Genomic DNA, 17115 nt, shown 5'->3' with positions numbered 1-17115 from the left:
AGAGTGCAGACAGGAGGATGGGGAGCCAGAACCAGACTGCTAGGAGGAGGGAGCAAGGTGAAGAACTGCTTAAATGAAGATGGACATGGGAAAAAATGCCATAAAAGAGGGCTTAGGGAAAAAAAAAAAAGGATATTAACAGACAAAGCAGCATCTGACTAAAAAAGCAAGTCTTCTAGAGTTTTAACTCATTTAGCTGGGGCAAGGTACCTTACTTTCCATGTTGGTGCCATGTCAGTCAAGGGTAGATTTAAATAATTTATTGGGTGTATGTGAGGCTGTCCAGTTGGGAAGAAAGAACGGAAGATTCTCCAGTCTGAGGTCCGTTCCAGTTCCTTAATTAGACAAAACTATCACAACAATTTATCTATCTTGCAGACTAGAATCAAATAGGAGAAAGCATGGATGAAATTAGCAGTTAAAATAAAAAGATTACCTATAGCAACAGTACATCTGATCTTGTCTGTAATGCATTTAAACACTCTGCCGTTACGTTGGTGTCTGTCAGCACCTTCACTGCACTTGCTCTCTGCAGGTGACTCTGCAGTCAGGTTGAGCTTAAGGATGGCAAATAAAGAGGGGGCTTAGCTCACAGGAGGGAATCCTCATTTCATGTGCCCCTTCATGTTGCTAGTTATGTAATTTATATTAGACTATCACAGATCTTAAAGCAGTAATAAGACTGAAAACATGGACCAAAATTCAAGTTCCAGCTTTATTTGAATACCCAAACTACTGGGCTGTCGAGTTAGACACCATCTTGTTTAGCCTCCTTGTGCATGAATTTTCTGTTCTTTAATGGCCCAGTTACAACAAAAGGAACAAAGAATAACTTACCTGTACCAGCCTCGCTGGTCATGGGAGGTGAGGCTTAGTACTTTCTCCAGCTGAGGAGAGTCCAGCACTGCTTCTTGGTTGTGGTCTGACAAGGGCAAGGATAAAGGCTGACTATTAAGACGATACCTGCCTGCTGTATTCTGGGGATTGTGAGCTCTGGGCAATTATTTGAGCTTTTACATTCAGGAGAAGACTCTGGACTCTGACTTTTGAGTTGGCAGGGAAATGTGAGGTGCAGCTGCTAGCTGTGTGCCTGCCTTCTCAAGAGACACAAGAGTTGTGATCACTCTCCTGGGCACAGCATTTACTATTAGCTTTCTCTAGGCGTTCGTGCTCGGAGTAAGTTTTCTTGTGGTTTGTATTTCTGTGACATCTCTTTCCCTTGCCTACTGTTTTTAGTTCCATTTCCTTTTTTCATTCCACTAAAATCAGGTACTTTTTAAGCTTTGTGGTGCCCGAGTAGAAGCTCTCTTGATTCCTCACCCCAGATCCTTGATGGGAGGTGACCTTGAGGGACTTGCCCAGAGTCATATGGAAGGCACTGGCAGAGCAGGGTCTTACAGCCCCATCTGGTGAGCCCCAAGCCAGAACTTAAACTGCTAGATCATGCTCCTCTGATGGCAAAGAAGATAACAGAATGTTTGAATGTTTCTCTGATAGCCTTTGTATCGAAGGATCTCGATGGCAGAGGTTTTGTTGCGTTGTGGAGTGTTCAATATAATCTAATAAACAATTCAAACAGTTTTACACTTCATGTTTATTGTCAGTATTAGCTAAATTCTCTGTTTGGAATTTAGGCAGTTATGTATGAGATAGTCGAATACTAACTTTTATTCATTTAAGATAATAACGTACATTTGCCTGTCTCAGGTAAAGGTCCAAAACTATTAATGAAAACTAATATTTTAATCTTGTGGTTATCTTTAAAGGTACTTGCATGTGCTTACATGTTTTGCCTGATCAAGCTTCTGCTAGTTACATGCACCATAAAACATAAGTGCATATAACTACACCTTTAAAAATGAATGATTCAGCATTATTATGCTAAACATGGCTTCTTTGATCACGAGTGTTGATCTAAACAGGCCAAATGGTTTTTCCCTGGAGAGGAAATATGGGATATTTCCATATAGCAAGCATCTAGACTGCAGCAGTCTCTTAAGGGGGATCTTCCTTAGCAGTTCATTTTTGACACCCACAGCTAAAATTATATTCCCAAGATCCCTAAATTTGGACCTATAAGAGAGAAAGATGCTTCCATGAGAGCAGCTTGTGGGTTTCTGCGGCTTGTCCTGCCTTCACATTTGTCACCAGTGCTGCAGTCTTCTCAGCTGTTTTCATGGGTTTCAAAACCCTTCAGGTTTTTGGACTATACAACAATGGAGCTGAAACTACTGATACATAGTACCATACTTCAGAGCTGTTGAAGTAGTTATACTTAGTTTTCTTTGTTTTTCTTTCTCTCTTTTCAGACTCCACATAGTCCTATAATAAATACTTGTGAGATATGCAAAGAAATTACAGTGTTAGTGCTGTTTGAAATAAAATTATATAATCTTTTTAATTGCAGGTTCCATTGCAGCTTATAGAAAGTGTTGAGTGCCGTGATATATTTCAACTGCATTTGACTTGCAAAGACTGCAAGGTTATAAGGTATGAATAGGCTGGATGTTGAATGGGGGGTAGCTTTGCTTTCCTCATGCTGTGGACAGCTGTGACGTTTTAAGGAAATGTTTTTTTCTTACTTAGGGGCCTTGCTTTCTCTCAAAAGATTTTATTTTGTCTGATTTTGCATATGGTAGCTGGGCATTATTGCAAAGAGGATGGGAGCAGGATGATCTGCATTTTTGCTTGCTATGATACTGTATAGCAGCAAACCTTGGTCTGAGCCCAAGTGGCTGATCTTGATTTTATTCTGAAATTCATTTTAGTTTCACTGCGTTTTCCCTGCCTTACAATCAGTTATAATGTATTGCTTCAATTAGTTACAAGATACAGAACTAGATAAAACCACTGAAACACATACTTTTTGGAAAAGCATTTAATCAAGATTTGGGGTTTGGAGGGTTAAGGTATGGGCTTGTACAGTTCTGCGTGAAACCTGCACTCTGGATAGCATCAGCCACCCTGCGTTTTTAACAGCTGTGAGGGTATAGTTGCTATCCTTAAGACATAATAGCCTACTGGAAAAGAAAGTGAGGGAATAAGGTAAGGCCAGGTCTGCAACCCACTCTGTAAGCCAGTAAGGTAGATAGCATCATGTAGAAGGGAGTATTTATTTATGTCTGTCCTTCAACAGACTTCAGAGTCTGCCTCAGGAGCGTCTGAGCTACTGAGCCTGAGCTACAGCTATTTCCTCCTTTTCTGCTGCAGAAATTAATTTTGATCTATAAACTTTAATTAACAAGAAAGGAACATTTCTTTTTGATTAAATGTTTGCTGGCAGTACCTTTTGTATAATGAAATGAGCCCCAGTCATATCTGAGCACTCAGAATGTTTAACAGGCCAGCTGCTTCCTGAAATGCTGTATTTTGATGAGGACTGATTTTACTTTAGAAGTAATATTTAGTTTAATTTGAATTAAATATTTAACTTCCTCTTAACTTGTAGCTCTTGACATTTAAAAAAGTCACCCTTCCTCTCTACATTAATTTGTTATTTCTCTTCAATTGTAGAATGAATACAAATTATTTTTATTTATTCCCTTCCTTAAGAATTTCCCTTCAAAATTGCATCTCTGAGAATCAGTACTTGGTGACACTGGCCGTTGGAAGATCATGAAGTATGGGGCTGAGATACCAGATTTAGAACATGTTCATGTTTTTTTTCATGAACAAAGTAGTTTGTGTTTTGAATAATAGGGCTCAAGTGGAGATAGTACTTGTTATATGCAACACTAACTTTAAAAGAATTTAGAAAGAAAATGGGGTCTTTAGGTGAGACGTATCTTGTCTTGGCTATGGATATTTCATAGAGGATTATCCAGTCTACACTAGAGTAGTCTCGGCTTGCTTTATAGTCAGTGATGGGAAATAAACACCTCCAGGCTGCAGTTCCTCACAGCTATTTAGGCATGTTTCATGAGTTGGACACGTCCTTTTCCTTCCAGTAACTGACTTTTAGATATTTGCAGGTAGGAGTAATAAATCCTGCCCTTAGAGAATACAGATGCTATCATTAACCATGAATGCAGTAGAACACAGACTGAGCTGAATGTAAATACTTGGTGAATATTTTATAACTATAAAATCTTGAAGAAATCTGTCAGAGCAAAATAAATGACTGATCTTATTTCCACCCTTTTATTCTAAAGGGTTCAGGAATCCTCTTTGAAAAGACAAGCTAATGTAATTTTAATACAGTGCTTTGAAGATTAGTTTCTCCTGTGCAGGGAATATTCTCGCTAGTTGTTGTTGTTAGCCTGTAATGTTAGGCAAAGCTCAGTTTCAGAAACATTGTTCGTGCTTCACACCAAGGCCAGAGGGAGAATCTTAGCATATGAGATAGGGGAATAATGTAAGATTTCAGACACTGGCATTTGTCCTCATTGTTCTCAAATTAAGTATATTAACCAAATGGATATTTCTCCTATGCCTGATGAAAAATGTGTTCTTGTTTACGGGAATACAATGCATAGATTATAATGTATGTGATGGTTTTGTGAGTTTCCATCTGAGACCACCAGTCAGCAAGTTGCTGTAACACATTCCTGTCTTCGATTGCGTGAAGGTTGCAGACTGAACTCAGTGATACTGTCCTTGGCTTTATAGTAAACATATGCATAAGCGTCTCCCTCATTCACGACTAGTAGGGCATACTGCTGGTTTATTCACAATCACGGAACATTGCTTTCCTGCTTACAGTTTATTTTGACTTCCTATGTGTGTATTTCTTTACTAATATCCAAAGGTTTCATTTTTACTATCCATTAGAAGGTACATAGAAGCAGAACTAAGTTATCAATAAGATGTTTGTTCTCACTTTTTGCTTTCACGGATGTTTTCATAGTCAGCCTGTCAGATCTTATCATCTGGCATCTTTTACTGAAAATTAATAGATAAATGTTTGTTTCTGGGACAGGTGTCAGTTTTCTACTTTTGAGCAGTGTCAAGATTGGCTTAAGCGACTGAACAATGCCATCCGCCCGCCTTCGAAGATAGAAGACCTTTTCTCATTTGCCTATCACGCTTGGTGTATGGAGGTATATGCTAGTGAGAAGGAACAGCATGGGGATTTGTGTCGGCCAGGTATGTGGGAACACTTTGGGGATCATCACAAATGCATTGACTAGTAACTGCCTGTTTGCTGAAAGCCAGAACTGTCAAAAAAAGTTATAAACAATTCAGTCTGTGCTGTTGTAAACTGAACCTGGAAAACTCCAGTATGGAAATTTTTTTGTATGTAAGTTCTTGCACTTCTTCACGGGCTGGTGAATATACTGTATGTGGTAATTATATAGGTATAGTATACCCTCACTTACAGCAGCGAGGTGTCTTGCATGTCTGCCACACAGTCTGAGTTTTGTTCTGTCTGAACAAAGGAGAGATTAGCTCCCACCATAGCTACTTTGGGATCAATATGCAAAGCAGTACCTGAATATCCTGAGGAAATTATAGTGGTGGATTTGACTTAGTGAGTCTTGTATAATACTAATAAAGTTTTGTTCACCATGGCAGCAACTTTCAATCGAAAACATTCTGTATTGTTTGTGCCCGCATTTTTTGTAATTGCCTAGAACAGTGGTCTTCAACATGGATGTTGAGGAGCAGGAGGTGAAGGAGAAGGAAGTCCCTGAGCTGCTCCTGAGGTTCATTCACAGCTGCAAGACAGCGACCTATTTTAGTGCAACATCATCCTTGCTGGAAAGTTTTAGAAGCCCACAAGTAAATAAAAGCTAAAAATTGGGATGCTGATGGTTATAGCACTTGTTTGAACATAAGGACATCTGAGTTCCAGGCCCTCTCCAATCTGAGGCTCTCTTTGCTCACAGTTCACAGATCTGAGGAAAGTTATCAGGTTGGGGAATGCTGGTATGATTCTGTCCTTATTACTGAAGCTGGTCTGGGGCTGAGCAAAGACTATAATCTCTTTGGCATCCGAGGAAGAGCAGTCAACAGGTAGCACACAAGTGGGAGGAGGTGCTCCTTGGTTCTGGTTCCTGTTCCTGCACTTTACACACTTTATGTTAGCAGTTACTGCAAAAAGGCAAAAAAGTCCTCAGAGCAGAATTTTAAACTCAGATCTTTTCCCTCCGAACTCAATTCAGGAACTGGAAGATAGCAGACGTGTAGGTGGCTTGCTAAGTCTCCTTGTAGTCCTTTTCTCTTCCTCACTGAAACAGACGGGCTTCAACCTAACACTAGGTTGGGATAAGAAGCAGCATTGACCTTTTTATTGACTTTTAGCAATCAAATTTTTTTCTTGTAGCTGTGTCTATCAAATAATTTTCTTTAATGTAGTAACTTTTTCTTCCCTGTAGCTTGCTTATTTCTGGTGGTAGATACTCTCCTTCTGAGAGCTGAATTATAGTTGAAATAAATCTATGGGAATGTAATGGAAGAAGTTAGTTCCAAGACATTGTAATTGTTTTTTTTTTTTTACATCCAAGGAGCGCAATATTTCGTAGATATGGACAAAAATACTAAACTGCTTCAAAATCTATCTAAGTATCAACTTCTGGGGAAAAAATAGAAGTTGTTATCAGAGTCTGTAATGGGAGATAAAACTGTGGCTCACAAGATCAGCTTTTATAGTCAGAAGGCCCAAGTCCTCAAAATGTATAGCTTGTTTTTTCTCTGATTTTGAGAGTTGATTGGGGTGCTTCAAAAATATTATCCATCTTGGCTCAAAATGCCTCTTAAAATACCAGCATTCCAGGAGGAATGGACAAAATGTTAAGGCTAGGGTTTCATTTCTCAGAGGAAAATCTATGATTTCATGACACGCACAGTAGCTGAAAAATTAAGAGGGGGAAATCAAATAGAATATTTCATTTTTGTGTAGTTTTACGTGTTTCTCTTAAAACTCACTAGCAGTATGCAGCATTGATGACTGGGGATATTTCCCGTATTCTCATTTGCTATCCAGAAAAATCCTTAAGGATGTATCACAAGTTTTAATGACCATTCCTCAAAGCAGCTGATAATGAAGCCCATCCTCAGTGCTGCAAGAGCATGCTGCTGTTCCAGTAAAGGTTGTTTGGTTTTTTTTTTAAAAAGAAAAGAAAAGTCACTGCTAAGGAAGACCGTGACAGAGGTGGTTGGCTGGCTGGAATGTATTGTCCCAGTTTCACCTCTGTACTTGACAGAGGATCAAAGGGCTCCTTGCAGAGCTGCCACCTCTGTGGAGCCATCCAGCTTTGTAAAACAGGGACTCAAGCAGCTGATCTATTTGAGTAGGTGGCTAGAAGATAATAAATTCAAGCTTATGCAGACTTCATGTGAGAAGCGGGAAATTGTTGGCAAGCTCCAATCTAATTGATCTGGTGATAGGGAAGGTAGAGCAGAGCTACGGTGCCTGTGTAATACTGAGACTAGCCTTCTGCAGAAAATGCACGACACAGGAGGCAGAACTATTTCTTTTTTATGGTCCTGTTGTACCAGTGACATGATGTAAAGGGAATAAGTGATGAAGGTCAGTCAGGTCCATAGATTTTACCGCCATGTACCTTGGAGAGTGAATATTCTTCATTTGCACACAGTGCAAATTCATTCTCACATTTTACCTTTCAAAAAGTGTCAGAAAAATAATCTCATTATGGAGATCTCTTGCACATTGTCCATATTGTAAAGCATGTCTAGATTTGCAAAGTACCATTGTCGGTGTATGATCTGACCTGTAGGAATGAATAACATTATAGTTTTTCTTTCACAGTTAATTAAGTCCTGTAGTTAGGCTTCTATCTTTATTCTTAATTTACCTATTTCTCTATACTTATACCTAATTGTTCTGTACCGTCACATAAAAAATTTTCAGACATGTACATTTACATTGTTGAGATAAATACGTATCTACATATCTCAGGTATTGAAAGACTTGAAGGGTTTTCTGAAATATATAATGGAAAGATGTAATACTTAAAGCACTAATTTTTCAACAGATTGGTTTTTTCCCCTGTTGGGTGATGCTCTGCCTCATGATTTAATGATACAGTAATTCAAAGAGACAAGCAATGGACAGACTTTCAGAATCATTTTGCCTAGTGTTGCTCACGTGCTCATTAAGTTTACCACATTTCTTAGCTCTGTGAACCTGGAAATTTTGTACGTTATTCTCTTCTACATGTTGATTGAGTACCTTCTAATTCTCTAGACTTTCTGTCTATCAGCACAATTATTCTTTATTGCCATTGTATATTTTTCAATTGTATTTTGATACTTTTTAAAAAGTGTCTAGGAAATAAATGGAGCTCATTGCAGTTCCTTTAATATATTAATCCAGGAATTTGTGAGGATCTTGTGACTGATATTTGTGTCAAACAATCATTTATGCATTTTATCTTTGTATCTCCACGTGACTCATGGAGGAATAATGTCCAATTTACAGAGGGAAAACTGAGATGCAGGTTAAATTACAGGGCTTGCCTACAGTCATACAGGGAACCCGTGGCTGAAATTGCATACTTAATGGAGATTGCCCAAGTTCCAGACGGCATTCTGTGTATTACCCCTTCACATATCAGTCAGAGCAGAGCTTCACGTTCTTCTCATTTGATACAAAATTCTTCTGAACTTCAGAAAAGCAAAAACTACTAGTGTTTTCCCACTAAGGCTGCTGATGGATCTAAATTGCTTTTGCTGATGTGCTTGGTTCCGGTCTGCAGCGTCATTGTTCCTTATATGAATTTACAGAAGCTGGTCATTTCAGAGAAAAAGTCCTTGATGAACTTTGACGTTTCTGGAGAGTTGACCAGGAAGAGCCATCGGTACAAGCTGTGGTTCTCCTGATATGGATTTTCAAAACAGGGTTGTGAAATGTAGATGGTGTTTGTGGACTGTGCCTTTCTCTTTTCAGTTTTTAATAAGTATAAGTGCAATGGTGTTTTTCTCTATTTTGAAAGGTAGGAATCTTACTTCTTATTTCACATTTATTCTCTCTCTGCACTTGATACCCAGGAGAACATGTAACTTCAAGGTTTAAAAATGAAGTGGAGCGGATGGGTTTTGATATGAACAATGCCTGGAGGATTTCCAACATCAATGAGAAGTACAAGTAAGTTATGTGGGCTGCTGATTCACAGCCAAATGGCATCTCAAAACACCAATTTTGTTATAGCAGATTACTGGAACTTTTTCCAAGTTCTACATTTCCTAATAAGGGACAATTAGAATTATGATTTTTTTGTTGTTTTATAGAAAAATATGCTTTTAAAGTATTATTTAATATTTTATTAGCTGCTACGATTTTTGTAGGCTTAGAAATACCAGATTTTGATGCGCTTGCTGGAGGACTTAGAGAATAAGCATTCTAATGGAAGAAAGGGAAGCCTTAAGTGAGCAAAGAGTGGAGTTTGATTGAAGTTTTAAAAAACATTTTTTTTTTATTGTGTCTTATTCTCTAACTTATGACAAAGACTTGTATTAAAAAAAAGTTGGTTTGGAAGAGTTAAGCTTGTAGATCCTGAAAATAAGAGAAAAACTTTCTGTGGTCCTGAAAGCATAGACAGATGTCCTGTTCTGTAGCTGCTGGAGCAGAGGAAGGTGTTCCTCCATTCACGGCTGGAAGGACAGAGTGTACTGGCTGATCCCTAATCCAATTCAGAGCAAACCCAGCAGTAACATTTTGTGATGAAACCTCTTTCATTGCTCTGCCTTTGCAGGATAATGACTTGCAGCTGGTAGTTGGTGTCACTGCAAGAAGAATATCTGTCTTGGTCCCTCAAAATCTAGGGAAGACAAAATAGCTATCCCTTACGTATTTAATACTAAAGAAAAAGGAAAAAAAAACTTCATATGTCATATGGAAGCAGAATGACACAAACTGCTCCTTTCCTTCTTGTGGCCAGCACTTGAGAAAAGAGCATTTTTTCAGGATGATTGATATATTTTTCTGAATAGAACGGTCTTGGACACGTGTTCGTGTCTGTCCTTCTTGTGCAGTAAATGCCTCTCTAAGGGGATGGACTGGGGGTGAACTAGTTGATGATTCAGCAATTTATTGCAGTCAGTGCTGACTGCTTGCACTGTTCTCACTGGCAGTCATGGCTCTATTAGTTAAATTGTGGGGTAGGAGGTGCATCTAGTAGAAGAAAGTTCCCGTTAGCCAGTCAAACATAAGCCAGTGCACTCAGATGCCTGCCTTCAGCGAGGGTTGATTAGCCAATGTACTTTTTCCACACTTACACAAGTTTTCTGTCTTGAATCCAGTAGCCCAGGGTGACTCTGCTTTTGTGTTTTATGACCCAGAAATCAACTGGCTAATTCTTCAGCATGGAGAGACCTGGAATTTCTTTTCTGTGGTCCAGTTTATTTCAGCAGCAGCAGAAATGCATTTATGCACCTCGATGTTCACAGTGTTTTTTGTATATGCGAAGGAGGGGTTTATTAACATACAATAAAACAAGAATTAACAAAATGGCAGTTTGCTGAGATAAACAGCTGTCAGGTTGCTTAAACTGCTTATTTGTGTGTGTTGTCTGGGAAGTGTGTAACTGCTCTGTATTGCTTATGTTCAACCCTTTGCACCGCTTTTCTCGCAGGCTCTGTGGTAGTTACCCCCAGGAAATCATAGTTCCTGCCTGGATCACGGATAAAGAGCTAGAGAGTGTGGCAAGCTTTCGATCCTGGAAGCGTATCCCTGCTGTTGTGTACAGGTGAGGCTCTTGCAGGTGGAACAGCTTTCAACAGGCTGTAAATGGGGTGTTCTAGCAAATAAAAGCTGAAATAAGTTGTAACTGGGAATCATGGCTTGTAATGAAAGGTGTTCAGGCTCCTCTGGGCCCCAGATGTCCCCTCACTGAGCCTGACAGACTTCAGCAAAAGCGTTAAAGGTATTTTAAAATAATATTTTTATAATTTCTTCAAAGTGAAGAGGTCTGGCTTGCATCTTGCTGTATTTTTGCATGTATAACATGATGTGGAGGGAAGCTGCATGAAGGCCCAGGACCTGCTTAGGGTAGAGTTGGAGAACTAGGCTGGGAAGAAGCAACAAAACCTAGAATCATAGAATCATTAAGGTTGGAAAAGACCTCTAGGATCATCTAGTCCAACCGTCAGCCCAACACCTCCATGCCTACTAAACCATGTCCTGAAGTGCCACATCTACACGTTTTTTGAACTCCTCCAGGGATGGTGACTCCACCACCTCTCTGGGCAGCCTGTTCCAATGCTTGACCACCCTTTCAGTAAAGACATTTTTCCTAATATCCAATATAAACCTCTCCTGACGCAACTTGAGGCCATTTCCTCTCGTCCTATCACTTGTTACTTGGGAGAAGAGACTGACACCCGCCTCTCTACAGCCTCCTTCCAGGTAGTTGTAGAGAGCGAGAAGGTTGACCCTCAGCCTTGGCTTCTCCAGGCACAGTCCCCTCTGTGCTGCCTGGTGGAGTGGTACCCGAGCTGATCCGCCCTGGGACTTCGTCTGGGGTGAGGTCCTGCTGTTCCACTGCAGAAGGATCCCAGAAGCGGTGTAGAGAACAGGACCTTGGAACAAAACACAAACCACCCTAAGGGTTTAGATATGAAACAAGGATGGCAGGGGACTCCTCGCATGAGGAAATGTTCAGACCTTTATTTAACTGACAGCAGAGTATGACCTCTTAGGCCTGATAGCTTGGGGTCTCTGTCTCTGCATTTGCTACCTATATATGTATTGTCTTAGACCTATTCGAAACTCCAAGAATGTGTGAGACAGCAGCGCATATTGGCCCTTGTCAAGCCATAAATGAGGTAAGGCAGGCTTACTACACGTTCACTCTGAGTGGGAATGTGGTTTTTATCTTTTAATTCCAAACACATATTGTATGAGCACTCAGCATTTGCATCTCCTGCAAGTCATTCCTGGGGCAGTCACCTCAGTTAAGATTGATTTTATTTTTTTTAATATGAAAATGAAAAAATGTTAGATGAAGACATCAACATAGCTGAAGGAATGGTAAATGGCATCTCTGGCTAGGTACTCCTTTGGTTTTTCTCTAATTCTCCTCTGGCTAATACTCAGACTGCAGTATAAACAAGGACAAATACCAGAACTATTTAAGGGAGATATAAAACTCAAATTACAAAAGAATGTACATGTTAGCCCTATCTACATATTTTAGATATTTTTAATCACAGTCTCTTCCTTAGATTGACTCCAGCAATTCTTCATAACAAACTTGCTTTTCTGAGATACTGGTTTTTGGCAGCTTCTTTAGTAAGAAATAGTATTTCATACTGAACAGCATTCAGCATCTGTTTTTTTCCAAATATTCTGGAACCCGTCATTTAATACTTTGGCCGCTTTCCTGGTGTAGTTATCCTCCCATAAATGTTTAAAATCTCTTTTAAAAATCAGATGATGAAGAGATTAAAAAGGTAATGAATACTGATAATTCCATTAAGTCTGCCTAGCCACCCATTCTTTCTAAACAGACAGAAAGGAAAAGCTGCTCCCTGAGTGGCAAGCTAAATTTAGAGAGCAGTAAAGTTGACAAATTCATACGGTCTGGGTCGGAGGAGCAAGCGTACAAGAGTTAAGAGTAGGCCACAAACCATTATTTGCCTAGCATAAGAGTTCTTGTTCTATGAAAGGAGAACAAATTAGCTTGTGGCAGCAGACCATTATCCTTAAATCCTCCTATCTTTTCTCCTTTTTCTTCCAAATGATAAAGGGGTTAGCGTGCTCTCTTTCTGAATGTTAAGGAATTGCTCCATCCTCTGTTCAGTTCTGTGAGGGGGAAAAATGCTTTCCAGCATATGCTAATTTTTTAATACTTAACGTATTTTATTATTATGGTAGTACATATAAGTATGTATATTATATGTATGTATAAGAGAATAGTGTAATTTATATATGGTTTTGTGTTCAACTGAACACTGTATTTCAGGCAACTTTGTGCCTTTTATGCAGTTGTCACATAATTGGGGGACACCTCACCGGCGAGCATGCTTAATGCAGGGACGCATCCCTCCTTTCATCACTATACAGGAGAAGGAAATCACTTTCTTTGTACAGCGTACATTCTGGGGCATTTATGGGAGAGTGATTTAAATGTTCAAAAGACCTCACAGACTGAAATTGATTCCTGGCATTCAATTTTCTGCAGTTCTGATGAGACTATGTATGTTAAATTACCACATAGTTTTTCATTTGTAATCTTAAAATCAGTGGGAGAAAAGTTTTTGTCTTTTTTGATTTCTTTTTTTCCTTATCTTGACATTTAGTAATAGATTGCTCCAGACATCCAGTTCATCATTCTGTGCTCTAATAGAACTCACATCAGCTAGTGGTTGATGATCCGTATGATTGGAAATCCATGTATAGTTTCCTCTCTATATATGTTGTCAGAAAAATAGCTTTTTTTCTTCCTTTTGGAGGAGTAAGGGACAAAAGCCCATTCAGCATTTTTTATCTGTTGAAAAGGATTTGGGGGCTATTAGTTTCATTACTGAGCACATTTTAAAAATCTGCTCTTTTTACTTTACCTCAGGGGGGAAATTTTTAAAAATCCATCCAATAGCTTGTCTCAGATACTGAACACTGGGACAGAGAGAGACCAGAGGCACGGACACTTGGCAACAAAAACCTCATTGTCTGTTCTTGTAAAGCATTCAAGAGCTATGACAGCATGCACAGGCTGAAAAGCTGAGCGGGCTGAATTCAGAGGCAAGCTTCAAAAATACTTAGTTGAGATTGGACTGTCAGGACTGTTGCTTATATTTTATGATCAGATTTCTAGAAAAATCTCACGCCCAGCTTCTGCAGGTTTTCTCTGTGTTTACAGTTTTTAAAAATCTGGGTACATACTTATGTAGATAAATCTGGCCTGTAACATGTTTTTTGTAGCTTATCTGTTTTGATCCCAGAAAATCAATGTTAGGGAGAAGCCTTTTTGGATTTTGTGGAAAAACAGTATAGAGGACTTCATACATTATACAAACATTGTCCTAAACTCATGAGAACCTGCTTGGGAATTGGCTGTGTTGCAGGTGTCTTTTTGTCTCGCCCACTGCTGAAGGTGATTACCCTTGCAGGCAGCGTTTCTGCCAGCACAGGAAGCCAAGGTAAACAGAAAATTGCCGTGTACCGTCCTTGCTGAATTGTATTTGTGAATTGCTGCAATGATTTTTTTCAGTTGCAAGTACTAGTAGTTAAGTAATGCTATGGAGGGAGCTATTCAAACCTTCATTAGTCTTCCCTGCCTTTGTAGTCACAAGGACTTGCTGGATTTATTGTTGTACTCAAAAGGTTGCTTGAACACAAGGAAGATTAAGCACGTGCAGAGGTGTACCATACATCATACAGTTACACAATGCTTTATAAAGGGCTTCAGAGTTATCTAATGGTGATTTACTATTTAGTTTCTGTAGGGAGGCTGCATGCTGCTTTGTCTCTAGAGGGTTAGGAAATTTGCAGTGGAGGGTTGGCTTTAATTTTTTTAAATCTTTTTTTGGTTACTGAGACCTGAGTTACTGACACCATCTTATCCCCAGCTCTATCTCTAGGGACCTCAGAATCACACTTAAACTATTCGCTATTTTTTATTCCCATGGCCAGTCCAGTTGGAATGCATGTGATTCCTCAGACCTCCAGCATTACTGTAAATAGAATTGTTTGCTGATTTCTGCCAGTACCTCTGAACATTGCATATTTGTGCAGGCTTAGGAGTGTTAGGGCTTCACAGCTCTCAATGAACTCAACTTTTGGCCTAATGATTCTTTATTATTTGTGGTATAAATGGGAGGCAAGAACCTGGAGATGAAAATATAACTGGTTATGAACCTATGAAAATGATTCCGCAGGCAGGTAGTAATGAAATCTGGGAGACCATATGGAAAAATAAATGAGCTTATCTGAGTGTTCAAAATAGATTTCTTACACGTATAATGATGTTTTGTTTTCTTTTGTTATTTGTGCAAACGTAGGGGGGAACTAGGTGGCCTTTGTGATTGGCACGTATTTTTTTCTGAACTAATTTGATACCAATAGAGCTGTTTCTGGAAGGCTACTCATTTCAGCAGAAATAAGTTTTCCTCTGCATGCAGTCGGCTGGCACCTGGTGCAAGTGCCACGGGGTTCAGATTGCTTTTCCTTTGGCTCAGTTAATGCAGTGTGTCAGTTGCTTCCTCTCAGTGAAGGAATTTTATATGATACAATTACAAGAGTGTGTTGAAAAATACTTAAAATACCGTATCACAACCTATTTTATAATTTCAAGTTTTTTGCAACAAGGAGCCTTAACCCGACGTAAGCGTTGCTTTTGAATGAGTAGCACAAGGCGGTGACACGGCAGAGGTGGTGCTGCTGCTCAGCAGTTGGCCGGGGCTGGACAGCTCTGTCACACCTCCACAAACATGCATTAGAGTGGTGAGAGGAAAAAAAAATTAAGATTTATAGGTTTGGGTGGGCTTTCTTCCTGTTCAGGGCTGTCCGAGTCAACTGTTTAAATTTGCTTAAAGATTCAGCTAACCCTCGCCATTCCGTGCAGTTGCCTTATTAGAGGGAATTGAACAACTCTTGGTTGACATGAAGCTGAGATGGCCAGTTTGTTTGCAGGAAGACTGTAAAATCCTTTGCTGCGTCATAACATACAGGAACTGTAATTGGCACGTGCATACTTTATAAATATGGGGTCTGGTGGGACTCCTGAGCAAGAACGGCATTGCCTAGAGGCGCCTTTGCTTAAAGGGATGTGTGTCTGCAGGCCATTTAAATAGAGAAGAACAGCGTGTGGCTAAGTGGTAGGATATTTCAGTGGTAGGATATTGGGACATAGGGCAGGGAATAATCATTTCTAGGCGTCCCATTCCTCAGCATCGCTGACTCGCCGTGTAGCCTGAGAGAAATTGTGTCTCTTCTCTGCTTTGGCCACTCCACCTGCAGCTCTTCATACCGACAGCTGGGCTTCCTTTCCTGCCATGGCTGAGGCCCTCTGAATTCAGGGTACTGCTAGTGAAGGTCAAGGAGAACGTTGTTAATGCCAGATGTAAACACTTCAGTGAATGGGGAATTACATTTCTGTTGGCAGCAGTGGGACGTGCCAGCGTGGAGGCAGTAAGTGAAATTACAGTGATAATATGTTTCAGGACTCTCTTTTTATAATATATTATAGGGGAGAGTTTTTAAATCTTTTTCAAAGTATGTTTGCAATGGTTGGATAAGTTTTAATTATTTCAAATCTGTTCTTCATGTGTAGTACAAGAAGCTAGGTCAAATTTAAGAAAATAACTACTAACTCTTCAGACATTAAAAAAAAAAAAATCTGTGTGCTTTTTTTTTTAATGTCACTCCCCAGAAGAAGATAGCTACATTCATGTTAGGTCATTCTTCAGTTATCTCCTGGACATACTTTTTATTGATAGACTCATCTCTGTACTCCATTTTCCAGTCCTCTGAAGTTTTATCAGTATATAGAGTGCTTGCAGTTTATATCATATTTTAGAAGAAAAATATTCTGTTAATAAACAATATTTTCTTTTTCAGTGCTACTTAGGTGTCTGTAGCAAAATTTAGTTGCTTGTGGACTTTGTTATTTACCAGCCTGGCACCACAGTGCTTACATGTAAGAGCTACTGTTGCTCTTCATCAGCTCCTTGGTGCTCTTCTGTGAGATACGATGGGTGTTTGAGAGGCGGCAGGTGAAACACTACCCAGCGAGGGCCCGGAAGCGGGATGGAGAAGACCCACACAGAGAGGAGGAGCAGCTGAAAAGGGGATGGCAGAGCCACTCCTTTCCAACAGACGCTAACACCAAACTTCGGAATTAGTAAAACTGCAGATGTTTAGCATCCTGAGATGCGAGAGGGGGTTTCCCTTTTAGCCAGTGAAACAATACCTAAAGTACACTGGCTTCTAGATAGGGTTCTGCAGTGTTCAAGGACTGCCTCCTGTGATTCATGGGTGATGCCTAGAAATGGATACCATCGATGTACAAGAGTAAGGTTCTGGGTTGCCATCAGACATCATCAGACAGAAGGCATGCCAAATTCTGCCAGTATTTCCTACCAAAATTGTAACATCCTTCAGATTTAATTAGTGGTATGTTTTGATTTGAAAAATCTCATCAAAAAGGGAATCTCTGGTTTTACTACTGTCTTCTAGCTTTAAAATTAGCACGAGTTAAACTGAACTTTCCT

General features: G+C 39.7%; 1 protein-coding gene across 7 annotated transcripts in view; it reads left to right on the top strand.

Annotated features, from left to right (window-relative positions):
• Positions 1-17115, top strand: part of MTMR3 (myotubularin related protein 3) — an 82690-nt gene that overhangs the window by 44813 nt on the left and 20762 nt on the right. For all 7 annotated transcript variants that reach the window (XM_075515741.1, XM_075515742.1, XM_075515745.1 and 4 more), the window contains 4 exons: positions 2408-2490; positions 4919-5085; positions 8953-9049; positions 10536-10649. In XM_075515741.1, the coding sequence (XP_075371856.1) occupies positions 2408-2490; positions 4919-5085; positions 8953-9049; positions 10536-10649 (461 nt within the window). The remainder of the gene's footprint in view (positions 1-2407; positions 2491-4918; positions 5086-8952; positions 9050-10535; positions 10650-17115) is intronic.

The sequence above is a fragment of the Mycteria americana genome, chromosome 13 (genome assembly GCF_035582795.1).
Source record: "Mycteria americana isolate JAX WOST 10 ecotype Jacksonville Zoo and Gardens chromosome 13, USCA_MyAme_1.0, whole genome shotgun sequence".
NCBI lineage: Eukaryota > Metazoa > Chordata > Aves > Ciconiiformes > Ciconiidae > Mycteria > Mycteria americana.
Note: the sequence above shows the minus strand (reverse complement) of the source record. Positions and strands in the feature narration are given on the sequence as shown.